The 16,028-nt window shown below is 43.5% G+C and overlaps 1 protein-coding gene and 1 long non-coding RNA gene across 2 annotated transcripts in view; one reads left to right on the plus strand and one right to left on the minus strand.

Annotated features, from left to right (window-relative positions):
* Positions 1-292: 292 nt before the first annotated feature.
* LOC126535300 (uncharacterized) lies at positions 293-1,789 on the minus strand. Its single transcript, XR_007600478.2, has 2 exons — positions 1,419-1,789; positions 293-1,043 (listed from the first exon to the last, which is right to left on the minus strand). It is a non-coding gene; the product is annotated as an uncharacterized lncRNA (long non-coding RNA).
* A 7-nt stretch (positions 1,790-1,796) lies between these two features.
* Positions 1,797-16,028, plus strand: part of LOC126527668 (proteasome subunit beta type-5-like) — a 57,007-nt gene continuing 42,775 nt past the window's right edge. Inside the window, exons 1-3 of the mRNA XM_050175522.3 lie at positions 1,797-1,992; positions 2,055-2,205; positions 15,547-15,658. Of these exons, the coding sequence (XP_050031479.1) occupies positions 1,846-1,992; positions 2,055-2,205; positions 15,547-15,658 (410 nt within the window). The 5' untranslated portion in view covers positions 1,797-1,845. The remainder of the gene's footprint in view (positions 1,993-2,054; positions 2,206-15,546; positions 15,659-16,028) is intronic.

Consider the following 16,028-nt stretch of genomic DNA (forward strand, 5'->3'; position numbering starts at 1 on the left):
GCCGCATGATACACGGAGAAAAAAACAACAGCGATAGAAAAGTTGTGTGATGTCACGCGAAACTAGATTCGCTATTGGACAAATACGATTTTCCTCGGCTTCCTGTTGCAAGACAAAATTGTCGTCTGCTACTTCCGACGTGTCGCTTGGTGGCTGTCAAACTTGCGCCCACCTGGCAGTATTCCAGCGAACCTTTGCTACCGTAATAACAGAAAGCCTGCACATAACTTCAATTACGCACTTACTGCCAACGGTGATACCACGCTCACAAGAATTACAGTCAACGAAGTGATGTCTCGTAAAACATTTATTCACATCAAACTCGTAAGCATACAAGCCCCGCTCAAAGCAACTAGCTTCATTTATGAATAAGAAGCAAGTGCAGGAAGCTGTCAGAAATATGGACAGTTTTAATCAGCAAACTTCAATGACAAATCTATTTTTCTTTTAGCTGCACTGCTTCTATAGTTCATAATTTTTATATAAATATATATACACATCCCAGCAGTAAGGCTGCATACCAGGCGATCACATGCAATCACTCAACAAACGAAGCTGAATAAAAGCCACACATAATAGCCACACACAATTTGAGCATATGTGTACCACAGCATATGTCTGCAATGCACAGCTGCTGCGTCCCAAACACACAAGTCATAATTAAGACAACAAGGCTTCGTCTCTGCTGAGGATATACACGACACATCACACATGATGTTCAGGACATCAAGGGTGATTTCACACGATGCACATCACGAATGCATCAACAGCATTGCCGTGCACCCTCCCCAGTCGGCACAGCATTATATCACATTTATGGACATGCTCTAAGCCGTTTCTTGATGAAAAAAAAAAATACAGATTGTTGGGTATGTGTGTTGGCGAAGTAACAGCAACCCGCCAGTTCATACTTCAGTCAATTCTGGGCTTGCGGTTCCGGGTTCGTGGCGTTCCTTGAACTTCCGAAGCACCGTTGTTCGCAACCAGGAGTTCTCGCACAAATCGAAACCGTGATAGAAACAGCTTCCACACAATGTACCATCCTGTAATACACACACAAAAAATAAGCCTAGTGCACCAGTTGCTTAAATCAGTTGCGGTCGATGTAAATAAATAAAAATTGACTACGTTTTCGAGGAGTACTCTGAGAATGCGAAACTTAGACAAAGGAACAGTGAAACACAGGTCAATCGAAAAATACCGATCATGAACTAGTCACGGACACAGTAAACGCCAATCAGCGTGCAAAACTGCGTTTGTCGAACTAAATTAGGTTTCAGAAATTAACATCGCCTGAACAGTTAAAAAGAGAGGCAAACTGCCAAGCAAAATATTTCCTGGAAATCTATACATTCTTTTTTAACCCGTGCTTTGTTTGCAAATCTTATTCTACGACGCATGAATACCAGTGTGCTCACCGATGCCCACCAGCAAAAGAACGAGCAGCAAGGCGAAAACAAACGACACTATCGCTAAAAGAACGTTTAACATTCTTCATAACCAACTAGAATATCGTCGTTCAGATTTGCGAATTATCACCAGCTTTCATTCCGTGGAAGTGGCCATATTGTCTGATAAACGCAAGCGCCATCCACCCATCCATAGCACTCGTATCGATTTTTTTTTTCATTCTTTCAAATTGTTTATAAATTTGAACTTTTTATATTATACGTCAACTTTTAACACCGTACTGACATTAAAGTATGAAACTCAGTACAATTGCAAATACTTTTTCTTTTAGTATACAACAAGCTTGCAGCGCCTCACTATCCTATTCAGAGATGCTTTGATTGCGCCTGTTGATTTAGTGGGCATCTTCTGACCGTACGTTATTTCTGTTGTATCATGGCTCTCGAAGATTTCGCGAATGTGGACTTGCGCTCTGGATTTGGCAGAGCATCATTTGATCAGCAAGACCTTCTCGCTTTTGGTGATGCCTTTGGATGTAACTTCAAATGCCACACACAGTTGGCTTTGCCTCCGTTTGCAAATGTGAGTAAGCCTCGCATGCACTTGTTTTTTTTTGCTGACGGGGTTACCGGTATGATGCGCAGCCTCGGGAAGGAATGGCAGCGCTGTTGAAAGATGATTCTGGAAAGCAGATCAAGATCCACTACGACAAGGGTACGACTACGCTGGCGTTCAAGTACAAGGGTGGAGTTATCGTGGCGGCAGACTCCCGAGCCACCGGCGGAGAATATATCGGTAAGCGCGGAGCATGACGCGTCCAGTTCAAAATTTCGTTAATATTGCGTGCAAATTGCCTCTAGTTATTAAAGACAAATGTATTGCTTCAAAGCACCGACGTTAACAAAGGCTGTTTTGTCACATTGCACGAGTGCTGATGCACAGCTTGGTCATGATACATGATTCATCATTTATACTCGTTTTCTTTTCAGTGCCTGTACTTTTGTTACATCGCAGATTGTCTCGTGGCATTTTGAGTGTCATATCTATACTGAATTAAATTAGTTCGCTGTACTCATACTTAGAAGTTTCGAGGGAATTAATGCGTTGAGGCTTCACTGTCATGGTTGTTTGCATGCGCGAACAATGAGATGTCGCTGCTGCGCTGATTGCCTGCATTGCTGCTGCGCTAGCAATGCAGGCAATCAAATTAAAGCTTCGAGCATGGGCAGAGAATAATGGCATTTTGGGAGAGCTTCAGAATGGCTTTAGAATAGGTAGGCGTTTGGATGATAACTTGTTTGTTCTTACTCAGTGTATTGAAATATCAAAAGCAGAAAGCAGACCGTTGTATGTGGCCTTTTTGGACATTACAGGAGCCTACGACAACGTAGACCGCAACATATTGTGGGATATTCTGGAAGGGGAAGGCTTAGGTAACGATTGTCTACAGCTTTTGAGAGAGATTTACCTAGAAAATACCGTTTGCGTTGAATGGGAAGGGATGAGGAGCGCGGAGAAAGTTCTTATCAACAAGGGACTGAGGCAGGGGCGCCCTTTATCCCCGCTGCTGTTTATGATGTACATGGTGAGGATGGAGAGGGCGCTAGAAGGAAGTAATATCGGGTTTAATCTCTCATACAAACAGGCACTTACAGTAATAGAGCAGCAACTCCCAGGTTTATTTTATGCGGACGACATTGTGTTGCTCGCTAACAAGCAAAGTGATTTGCAACGTCTGGCTAATATCTGTGGACAGGAAGGCAACAATTTAGGTTTGAAATTTAGTGTTAGAAAATCAGGTGTTATGGTATTCAATGAAAACAGTGAACAAACAGTGGAGGTACAGGGCCAAGAAATGCCTCGGGTAACAGAATATAAATACCTTGGTATATGGATAAACGAAGGCAATGGATATATGGAAACACAGGAAAAAAACGTAACAGTCAAGGGGAAGAGAAATGCAGCCATAATGAAGCACAGAGCGCTATGGGGATACAATAGGTACGAGGTCCTCCGAGGTATGTGGAAAGGGGTAATGGTTCCAGGACGTACTTTTGGGAATGCGGTTGTTTGCTTTAAATCAGGGGTACAATCAGGACTCGACGGGAAGCAAAGGTCAGTGGGTCGCCTCGCATTGGGCGCTCACGGGAAGACTACAAATGAAGCTGTGCAGGGGGATATGGGCTGGACTAGTTTTGAAGTGAGGGAAGCTCGCAGTAAAATTGAGTATGAAGAACGGCTGAGGAATATGGAAGGAAGTAAATGGGTTGGGAGATTGTTCAGGTATCTGTACAGGCAAAACATTGATTCACAGTGGAGGAAAAGAACTAGGAAGCTTACCAGCAAGTATGCGGCCTGTGGGGTGGGCAACACAGCAACAAAGAAGGTCAAGCGGAAAGTCGGAGAGGCTGAATTAATCTCATGGGTGGCGGCAATGGAAAAGAAACCTGCCATGAGTAACTACTGAAGAGGAAAAAAACGAAATCGGGAAAGAAACCATTTATGATAACTCAAAGGGAAGCTCATTACTTTTCGAAGCGAGATCGGGATGCCTTAGAACACGCACCTATCATGTGCTTGCTGCGGTAAAGCTAGGGAAACAACGGAGCATATTTTATTAGAATGTGAAGACGTCTACCCAGCGGTCGATTTAGGCACCACTGGCCTTCTTGAAGCCCTTGGGTTCAGCGGGAGCAGTGGTAAAGCAAACAGGTCCGCAATAGACATTAGTAAGAGGCGATTGGAGGATTGGTGGAAGAAAAGTAGGGAAACGACAAAAAACAGAAACGTACAAAAGCACAGTTCGCAATAGGGGATCAGAAAATTTGGACGTGGTAGTTCATAGTGTTTTTTTGTTTGTTTTTTTTCTTTTTTCACTGGTTAACCTAGGTAGGATATTAGGCAGCATAGTAGCAAGAGCTTGGTGGCGCAACCCACCGCCCCGTTCCAAAGGGGACGCTCATAACATCCATCCATCCATCCATCCTTTTTTTCGTTCACATTTAACCTTGCAAGTGATGAGTTAACACGTAAAAAGCCTGTTTGCTTTATTGAATTTGTAACACACAACGCAGTTTTTTTTTTTTTCTTGCTTTTAGCCCTTGTGTTCCTTTATATACAAAATCTTTTGTATGTTTTAGAATATGGTACTGTCAAAGCTGTACTGCTTTAAGGAAATGAACATTTGAATTGCTGGTGTGATTCTAGTGAAATTTAAATGACATATTTACACCATTATAATGTCCAATATTATTATATTTAATTCTTCTGTATAAGTTTTGACAAATTTATGCCTTGTACAAGCATTAAAGTGCTCTTACCAGGTTGGGCATTGCAAACAGACAAGTGCTGTAGTAGTTGATGGGGTGACAATAGTGTCTGCTGAGTATTGCACCCCTATGTGTACCACGGAAATGCGTAGAATTCAAACAAAACCGTGCACACCCTCCTCCTCAGATGAGCCACTATCCCTGTCCACAAAAATGTCACAGGTGTCTCCTCTTCATAACACACGTTAGGTCCCTAGATAAGCTTCAAGGTAGCGCAGTACTCCCACCTCCTCTAATCCACCTCCAACATGTAGCGCTGCAAGTGCTCCCAAAAGGTTTTAGACTTCTCATGAAATCATAAACAAGTAGCTTCTTTGTGTCGTACTACATTTATTATCAGTACTAATTTTGAAATTGTATTCCGTGCAGTAAATCTTTATTTGTAAACCATGCCACGTGAAAAGATACTTTGGAATCTTTTGGGGGCGCTAGTGATAATTGCAGTCATGTGGAAATGCCACCTAACCCCACTAAGCCAATCATGCACGCTCAAGGCAGGAGAGCGTGATGATGAAGAGGACAGCAACTAGATGAAAGAAGGGCACTACCTCGAAACTTTTTATCTAGTGACCTTAATATGTGCCACCTACAGCACATAAATTGCCAGCAGAAACATGAACTCGGGGATTTTTGTCAAACACAGCATGCACAAACCGCTAATGGAAGTGAACCATGCAGCAAGCGAGAAAAAGTGAGGCCCGGGTCATAACGAGTGTTCTGCATGTTTAGAGCTTATGTGGTGCAAAATCGGAGGTCGTTTTTCAGAGTTTATTTTTAATGTAAGTTTATTGGACGTTTCTTTTATGGCACAAAGAAATTTGGAAGCTTCTCGGCCCCCTCTTCTTTTCTCTCTTTCTCTCTCTCTCTCTCTCTCTCTCTCTCTCTAAACTTTGCCATGCTGCTACTGCAATTTATGCATGAGAAAGGCGTCCATGCTTTCATTAAATTAACAACTTAGTCACAGGGCAAACTTTATTACAAAAAAGAACATAAATCCATAGTTAGTGATGCTGGAATCGTTCATTGCAGCACTATTTTCTCGATTTACGGAACAAAACACCAAGAACACCGTTGCAGCTTTCGCTCTGGATACCCGAAAAGCCTGTAGATCCAGTGCAGCATGTGATAGGGTAGACCAGTGTAGGGCATTCACCCTGCAGAAAACTATGGGCCCAATAATTCCTTCCACAGCACCTGATATGCCAAGAACCCTTTTGACAGCAAGGTAGTGTCATGCTCGTGGTAAAATGGAAGGAAACTGTTTGTTTGGGTTCATGATAGGAGCGTGATACTAGAGTGACTTGCTGGTGTTCAAATCGTGATGGATTCTTTGGTGCACAGTACTATTTAACTTTTCTGCAATAGCGACATAGTACGCTCGGAAGCTGTTCATGAATTCACAGCGCTTCTCTCCTCATCTACAATGTCAAGTGTGCAGTCAACATCCGTACAAAGGCTGTCGCAGGTTTGTCATTCCATTGATTTAGTGGCACCTGCAGGCACATAGCAAGGAGACAGTGCACATTGTGTAAAAGAGTAAACTCAGCTTCCAGTTCCTTAATTATCAGAGCAGTTTGTTTAAATTTTTGTCTAGGAGCCTCAGCTTGAAATGCAGGGTATGCGAGGGGTTTGTTGTCACGATGGGCACCACCTGCTTTTTTTTTCCCCACGTGAGTGTGATTGGGGCACACACAGTCACATGATCATAACTGAGGGCCCCAATATTCAATTTTTCGGATAAACCTGGATCATAAATTTTTTTGCAGGTGAGTGTTTCTTGGATTTTATCTGATTAATCTGAAAACTCGGGACCCTTGTCGTAACATAAACATTACATGGGATGTTGGCTCCGATATGGAAGCCCTAATGCAAGGGAGCCCCGTATGAGGCTCCCTTGAGCAGATGGGCTCCCATGTTAGGAAGCCCACCACATGGGAGCCCCAACGCAACATTTAATTTGTGTCAATATTCACTATTATTACTAAACCTTTTATATTCTTGGGCTAGGATGCTCCCTGGACTGAGTTTTACAACTTCCAATATATAAAAAAGATTTCTACGAGACCTCGTCAGGTTTCCTTGTTGCATCACAGAAATTGGACACAGATGATGGAGGTTGCATGGTGCAGTAGATCCCTTTGTGACTAACTCGAAGGGACCATGAAAATTTGTTCATCTTATCAGAAGTTCGGCTTATCAGAACAATAATTGGCAACATGAACAGGTGACCCGCCGTGGTTGCTCAGTGGCTATGATGTTGGGCTGCTGAGCACGAGGTCGCGGGATCGAATCCCGGCCACGGCGGCTGCATTTCGATGGGGGTGAAATGCGAAAACACCTGTGTACGTAGATTTAGGTGCACGTTAAAGAACCCCAGGTGGTCGAAATTTCCAGAGTCCTCCACTATGGCGTGCCTCATAATCAGAAAGTGGTTTTGGCACGTAAAACCCCATAACTTAATTTAACATGAACAGGTGCATCCACAATGATAAATGAAGTAGGCTTACAACGGGGCAAAAATTACATAAGCATTTATTTAGCTGAACTTAATAGAAAACTGTGTTCAAGGGTTCTCTTGCTAGGTTTCATCCAGTCTGTGATGGATGTTTGGCGCTTCTGTGCATTATAACTTCTCCGTATATAGTTGTACGCTAACTTGTGCATCTTTTTCGTTCCAAGCTTAACTCGGATGCCTATTTTCTTGTCCTACGTGCACTAGAAGGCCTGAAATCATGTAAATTTACAAGATGACAATGGCCAGAAACTCAGTCCCCACGAACCCCAAATCAACCTGAAGTCGCCAAAGACCTTGTCTTCAAAAAGAAAAAGAAGAAATATGTAATATGAGCCAGGCTGAAACGCTGACCGACGAGCTATGCAGTGAAGGCGAAACAGAGATGCTCCGCACAACCTTGCGATTCTGCAGTTCAAAAATTTTTTTCTTGCTTAAAACAAAATTTAATCCTTTAAATGTTTTTACATAGATAGGCAGCAAAGCATACAATGCAATGCTGACTAAGCCATATTTTTACTTGGAACACTACATTGTGAAAATGAAGCCACAAATTGAGTCGGAATGTAATTGTTTTTTCATTTTTGCCTTCATATTAAGCAAATGTTTAGGTTTTATTTCTTAGAGTATTTTTATCATCTAGTATACACACATACCAAGCCCATATTGTGAATGTATTCTTCATGGAAAGAGTTACTTCTTTTATAAAAAATATTAAACAAGGGGCAACTGTCGGCTTTTTCTTAGGGCTAGAAATTATGTAAATTAAAACAAAAAGTAATAAACGACAATAGTCATGAAAGAGTACTATCTGGCGACTATGTAGAAAAATATTCGCAGTAACAGGTCAAAGCAATAACTTTGTAGAAATTTTTCTGCCTGGGATAGTTTCACTTGTGTGCGCAACCTTCGAAGCGTCCTCACAGCATTAAAATTTTTTCAAAAAATAATTGTTTAATAATTACTTCCCACATTGAGGTAAAACAGTACGATTTTTTTTTCAGCAGAATCAGATGGTTGAAAAAATGAGTACACTTGAGATGAAATGACACACACACACACACACACACACACACACACACACACACACACACACACATATATATATATATATGTGTGTGTGTGTGTATATACATATATATATATATGTGTGTATGTGTGTGTGTGTGTTAATTGGAAAGTGCTCAAAGAACAGTAATCAGCATTTACTAACGAAAGTCGGGGTAAGGTTTTCACTGGTGGAGAGCGCAAAGGACTAAGAAAAAAAAATTGGAGTACGCTTAAGCTTCGCCTTCAAGAATAGAACGCTACAGCGTGCCTGTTGACCCGCCAAGGGGTGTAAGACAATGCGCTACGGCGCAGCGATCACTTACGAGGCACCCCACATCGGACTTTGCACCCACCAATCACGCGGTGAGCACCGAGCAACGCAGCGTTCGGCGCGGCAACGAAACGTTCGCCTGAGCAAGCGGCACGAACCAAAGAACTCAGTGTCTCGGAGGGGGAAATGATCAACGCGAGCCAAACATTGTGATCGGCACGGACAGCCGGGCCGCGACGCGCCTCGCACTGGTCCCCACACAGCCCCAATGCGCTCAAACGAGATGAAGGCAAGAAGCGGGCGAGTGGCGCGCCACCTGTCAAGGCAGCGCTGTACATTGCGAGGAAGGGGCCTTCTGTGTTTGCCGCAAGATGGCTCTGCGTGTGCGGCAAGCGCAGAAGAAATGTAGCGGAAACGTACTTCGCTACACGTTTAACTGCGACTTTTATAATTTACCTGCTCATAATTACCGATCTACATGGCAGTATAACTTTCTAAGGCACGTTTCTAAGGCAACACCGCATTCACTAGAGGCGTTTTTGCCCCTCCTTGAACCATCCAACTCATGGCTGAGTGGTAGTGTCTCCATCTCACACTCCGGAGACCCTGGTTCGATTCCCACCCAGCCCATCTTGCAAGTTGTTTTTATTTATGAATTGCCTTCCGGGATTTGTCGCTCACGGCCGACGCTGACGACATCGGCTTTTCTTCGACACGAGCTCCTTCACGCTGTCGCGTTAAAAAAGAATCTATGCTGTAGTGTAGATACTCTGTAGCACACCGCAGTGCTACCTCGAAAGGTGCAGGCCTAGGGAGAGTTCCTCCTACTCCCCCCCGGCCTAGGGAGGCCGGGGGGAGTAGGTGGATGGGTAGGAGGTGACATTTTGGACAGGATCATGCAGCCACTGTGTCCTACGCCCCTGGTGCTACGCTTATGTTCCGATTTCATTCTGCTTTTCAGACATGGTGCTGTCTCGTGTTTTCCACAAATTACTGACAAAAGTTGGTGCACGTACCAACGTTTTTAGATGCCTGGCAAAGTGAACGCCTGAAAAACAAGGTTTTCTGAAGTGTTTCAAATGAAATGGGAAAGAACAGTAAATATGCACCTCATTGAGGAACAAGAAAAATGATTGACCATAACTGGAGCCTCCCTGGGGATCGGCGCTCTTCAGGTTGTGTCAACTTGCGGTGCAACTGGCAGTTTCCATAAAACCGCAATAATGGCATGTCACAAAACAAAGGTGCTGCTGGACGTGACTTTAGAATCAACCGGTTCTCTTCTCCCTTGTGGCCGCGATGGCAAGACATCATTGGAGAGATAAAGGGGTGGGGCAGGGGGAGTAGGTGGATGGGCAGGAGGTGACAATTTGGACAGGATCACGCAGCCACTGTGTCCTACGCCCCTGGTGCCACGCTTATGTTCCGATTTCATTCTTCTCTTCGGACATGGTGCTGTCTCGTGTTTTCCACAAATTAATGACAAAAGTTGGTGCACATACCAACGTTTTTAGATGCCTGGCAAAGTGAACGCCTGAAAAACAAGGTTTTCTGAAGTGTTTCAAATGAAATGGGAAAGAACAGTAAATATGCACCTCATTGAGGAACAAGAAAAATGATTGAACATAACTGGAGCCTCAAATTTCAGAACAATAGCCTGTGGTTGGAAACATTTGTTCACGCTTGCACGGGTCACAAAGTGATAGCCAGCTTCATGCATGAGGGTAGTGCAGCCGCAGACAGTGACAGAGTAAAAGAACACGAGTGCTGTCATTACCGTCGTGAATTGTTACAACCAGCTTGTATTTCAGTTAGTAAAGATTTCACAATCTTGATTTGATCACATGACTCTGTCCTCGAGTGCTGCCGTCTGCGCTTCGTCCGTGGGTGGTACAGACGGCAAATCTCTGCTATTTATCACATCTGCGTATTGATGCTCGAGCACTGCACATATTGATGACAAACATTGCAAGGCTTTGTCCACATGCTTTTACATGCGGACGAGTGCCTAAACCCATTTGGCTGGCTCATGGGACCATAGCAAACACAAGTCCTTCAGAAGGGGAGAAGGCAGTGGCCCGCGAACGCAAGAAGGGAAGCAGAGCATCGACAGGGAGTAGGGGTGCTTCCTGGCTGCGGTGTCCGCTTACCCCGACCTTTGTGTGGATAGCGTCTGCTCGTCTTCCTTGAGTTTGTAGTACATTCTTGATGGTGAGGAATTGTTGGTATTGTGGGGGAAGGGGACATTCCTCATGACCATTACCGTAACTGTATCGCACAAAGCGCCCATTCGAACTATTCCGCGGGAGGCAAAGCTATCATCAGTCGGCGTTCCTGGAAGTGGTATCCCTCTCATGTACTAGCTCATATCAACACTGATTAGCTTCGGTGATTGCAGGAGCTGGCACTCTTACACCAGAACACGGCCGATGTTACTCTAATCCCTATTCGTGTTCATGCAGCTTGCAAACCACGATACCCATACATGTGCGATACCCATACTATATTACAGTCGCAACAAAATTGGTGTCAGTAGTGCAAACAACTCTAATTTCTATGCACCTACACGTGTTCCGGGGTAGCTTACAAACACACTCCGACTTCCTCTAGCAGTCAGGCCTCAACAGCCGGCTTTTCCACAGGACCTAACAGTGCCGATGGCAAACCTTCTCAAGGAAGTCGCTGCACAAACAAACTGCCTTTTTTCTTTTTTTTCACTTAGTCGCTCTGTTGTAAAGTAGTTCCTTTTTACTCTATACTAACCTCTCCCCTTACTGTTTTACCCCCAACCCTCTCCCACTGCTGAATGCTGTTCAGGTGTCAGCAGACTGCTACTAGCAGATAGCTACTGCGGTCAATAACAATTTCTTTCCCTTCTTTTTCTTTTATTTATCTATCTGTTCAGAGGCGCAAAGCTATATTTATCATTTCAAGCCTAAAACCTTCGTTTAGCGGGCCTGTGCTTTGGAGGATGCTGAATAAAAGAAAAGTAGACGCTAGGAAGAAAAAGAAACAAAACTAGTTGACGATCACTGTCATTCAAGGTTCCGTCGATTTAAGTCTCAATCTGTCTCCATTATTACAGCTAGTGTTGTGTTCTGCCAGGGCAGTAAGCACTGCAGTCAGCAGGCCATCAACAGAGACGGTTTCCGCAACAGCGGCCCGCACTCACGCGACAGCGACGTCATAAAGTGGCAGTGACTAACCACTTGCCACGCCTATAGCCACAATCAATTAGCGGCACTGACCATATTACACATAGAAAGGTTCAACCGAGCCACTATTGAAAGCATCAGCCGTGAGAAGGCCACCGTGCGCAGCAACAAAACAGTGATGCCTGGCACAACTCGTCCTGAAACGAAGGGAGGCGGAGGGTACTTTTCTCAACTGCAGCAGATCACCTGTCGCAGTGTCACAACCTGGTCAGACCGGAGCATGTTGCGACGGCTAAGAGGAGATTTTGTTCCCTTTTTTGAAACATGACTGAGTGGCATCGCCTGGTGGGAGAATCTGAACTACACGCAAGATGGCGACAGGGATACTTTCGCCTTAACCAAGTTCATTTTAAGGAGAGTTCACTGTATCACAACCAAACAACACATGGGTCAGTTAGCCCAGTTAGCAAGTAAAGCCTTAGTCACAGGCTGTGATGTGACAACTTCACTGAAAACCAAGACTGGATAATAGGCAAAAGGTGAAAGGTGTGTTCTGTAAGAAGCGACAGCAGAGAACTAGGCTTGTCCCGTGTTGAATGCAAATAAGTGCATGGTGAAGGATGGAAGAATTTGTGATATGGGGCAGCAGATGTTCATGCTTCAATGACACATTTTTGGTATGACTTGCAGCTGCTGCAACATGGTTTGCGATAAGACATGTTGACTACCTCCTTCTTCGAGAATATCACGAGGAGTCGTGCTCGGCACACACTATGCGAAGCCATGCCCAACATAATGGAAGGCTTCAATGATTGCAGTAAAAGTTGACGTAAATGAGACTCAGTCGCACATTCAAGGACTTGAAGCCCCATACACTATGAACTGAACAGAAACACTAAACCACTTTCGACATACAAAGTATTACTTCATAACCATATATTAGTTATGAAGTAATATAGTGGTAATAGGTTGATCTTTATAAGATAAAATGAACATTTTATCTTAACCCGCCCCCCTCTTCTTTTTTGTCCTGTGCCAGCATGACATCAGGGATTTCAAATTACTTTTTCGTATTTTGGCCACTTCCACCTTGTAAAAGTTCTTGGAACTAGCCAAGTCTCTAGATTAATGCAGTCGATTGTTACTGATAAAAAAATTACTAAGCCTGAGCAGATGCAATCAAAATTTATGACATCACGCCAAGCGGGTGTGGAAACTGCAAGGTGGCGTCGCCACCAGCTTTCATTTTTGCCTATATCCATGTCAAGCATCTTCTCGCGGTAAAAGTGGTTTTCTTTTGGTATTAGAAAAGAGTAATATGCTAGTACAACTGAAATAATTTTTCTTTTGTGCATTTAAGAATTTCCCTTTTTCTTCTTTTTTTTTTTGTCTTATGTCCACCACATCATCTTTGTGTCGTACCGCTTTAAGGTTGTTCTTAGATCAGTCAAATGTTGTTAGCTATATTATTTAACTCCTGGGTGAAGGATTGACAGTGAAAGTGTACCATTATATCAAGATAAAATGAAACTTTTCTTCTTTTGAAATTTTTAGTCTTCTCCATAGTACCAGTTGCTTTGCACTTTGTTAGCGTTGTAAAAATTAAAAAAGTTCTGATTGTGTGAAACCTTCGTGTTACCTGGAATTGCCTCATATATCTCGAATATAATGACATCTTCAGAAATCTGAACATAATTATGTATACCTGCCAAGTTTTAATATAATGGGAAATGCCTCGTATTTACGGCTTGTTTACTACTGTTAGTAGCCCTGACACCAGTAAGTATGATTTTTTGCTCGTGTCCGATTTCAGTAGTGAAGATAGCCTTGTAGCAATGGTGCATTTGGCTTTCTTACTGAAATGGCCTAAGGAGATAGGGACAGTGAATTGAACAGGGCAACCGTTGACTAACTGATTGTATTCCTTGTGGTGGCACAATAAGTAGCAGCAAAGAAATCAACCGATGGAGTGGGTGCGCTGCGGTGCCAAGCTTGGCTCTCAGCCATTGCTATAGCAACAGCGGTAGGCCGAGCCTGGCCATGCTACTGCACCTCTTGCACATTCGTTGTGCGTCTGCGTGGCACATGCGCTGATGCCAGTAGCATGCATGTGTGCTGTGTTTTGTGGAGAGACATTAGCAAACGAAACATGTCTTCATTTCATTTTAATTAATTTACTCGAATTATACCTCATAGGCTCCATGCCATGCCTTCATGGAGGGAGGTTACATGAAATTGTGCTAGGCACAGGAACAAGAAACATGGCAAATAAACAAAATACAGAGATTGTGTAAGAAAAACGAAACAAGAAAATGGGGGAAGGGTATCCCAACGACCGTCTGTACGGTCTTGAGCTATGTCAGAAACAAGCTTTTAGGGCAAGGGTGCCTTGTATTACAATTTTTATCTAGGCGTCGTTCAAGTAGACAAATGCTTTGCTTGCTTCTTTTCTTGCGACATTTCTTGTGTTGCCCAGTTCTCTTCGTACCTTGTGGCGGTCCCATGAAGGCGGAAGCTTGACTCTTTCTGGATGCAGAAATTGCTCCGGCTAAAGTGAATATTATGATGCACTCGAACAGTTTTTGCTGTCATTTATTGCTGTGGAGAGTAGTTGGCCGGGCTCAGGAGAGGAGAAAGCAGGTGAGAAACGCTAGGAAGTGGAGTGGAGGGAGAGAGCAAAGAAGGGAACTAGGCGCCCGGCGTCACTGCTTGACGATTCGTCCTGAATTAATGCATTGCACAGCGGCAGAGTCAGCGCTCCTGTCTATCTTGCTCTGTGATTTTAAATGCGAATCAATCATCTTTGCTATTTGATTCGTATTTGTGTATGTTCAAATATAAGGAATAACAACGCTGATTGTAGTATTCTGGGGAACCCTTGGTACAAGTGATGACTGTTTCAAATGATTCGGCTCCAGGAGAGCAGCAGTTGTTGGCCAGAGACACCATTTCCCAAGCGAATGCATGCCATCTACGTAGTTTTGCATAAAGGATTCCACAGTAAAAAAGTTGGGCCATTTTGTGTCGGAATCTAGGATAATATCGTGGCATGGAAGGGGTTAAGCAGTCTGCAAGTTGTCACGATATAGGCGCACAATGTATTATTTGGATAATCTCGGCACATCAGCATCCTTTTGAAGCAATGTACAGGGCTGTAGTATTACACTTCACTCATTCATCAAACCCAACTGGTGACATGCTATTGTTTCATTACTGCCATTATTACATTGCACGAGATGATCACAATCACCTTTTAGTTATTTCTTGTTTACAAACTCCTCAATTGATCGAATGTGTGGTTGTAAACGGCATTACATGTATCAAGTAATTTAAATAAGCTTATTTAATCAAAGGTACTCCACGCAATCTGGAATCTTATATTTAAATCTTGCTATTTGAGCACTCCTACTACCTTGTTTTGGTCCATTGCTATGAGTAGCTACTATGTCAATCGAAATGCCAGAGAAGATTGCATGATGTCTCGTGAAAGACTAAGCTGCCATATTTTCATGTCCTATCTTTCATTTTTAAAAGCTGCTATATTTCAGCTTTGATTTGCAGACTGTAGGTAATTCATATGGTAGTATTTGATCAGTGTGGAGGTTTGGGCTTGTCGGTACGTCATCTTGAAGGCTTTTCGGTGTAGTGCAAACACATGGACGCTAAGAAGTACAAGACATACGCACAGTGCTTACGCAACTACTCTGCGAAAATTAATCCTCATTCCATGTCCAATGAATGGCAGGGACTTGACCATGGACTTCATATGCTTTTCGAGTTGAACAATAGCTATATTTTAATACCATTGCCTATGCGCAGGCTCACAGACGGTGAAGAAGATTATCGTGATCAACAAATACCTGCTGGGAACCATGGCTGGCGGGGCTGCAGACTGTGTCTACTGGCAGCGTGTCCTTGCTGAGCGGTGCCGGTAGGATACATTTTCGTTTTATTTCTGCGTGTACTGTAGGATGAAAGGCAAGCATCTGAAGCTACAGTTGTCCATTCGTAACATTCTTGACCCTGCCTGTACCTTGGCCAGGACGGGTTTTGCAATGGAAAGTTGGGTGCACCTTTTTCAAGGTTCTATATAGATGTGGCAGGGTGTTTGGAAACTGATTGTTCATTTAACAGCACCTTGTTTCCTTGCCATGAGCTGTAGTATCTCTTTCAAAGTTGTTTCTCTCTTTCTTATGCTAATGGCGCTGTAAACAAGCTTATTGCATGTGTGTGTGTGCACGTGTATGTGTGTTGGGGGGAGGGGTGTCACTTCCAGCTATGGTCAGATGTTCCCAGCACTT

Source organism: Dermacentor andersoni, chromosome 1 (genome assembly GCF_023375885.2).
Source record: "Dermacentor andersoni chromosome 1, qqDerAnde1_hic_scaffold, whole genome shotgun sequence".
NCBI lineage: Eukaryota > Metazoa > Arthropoda > Arachnida > Ixodida > Ixodidae > Dermacentor > Dermacentor andersoni.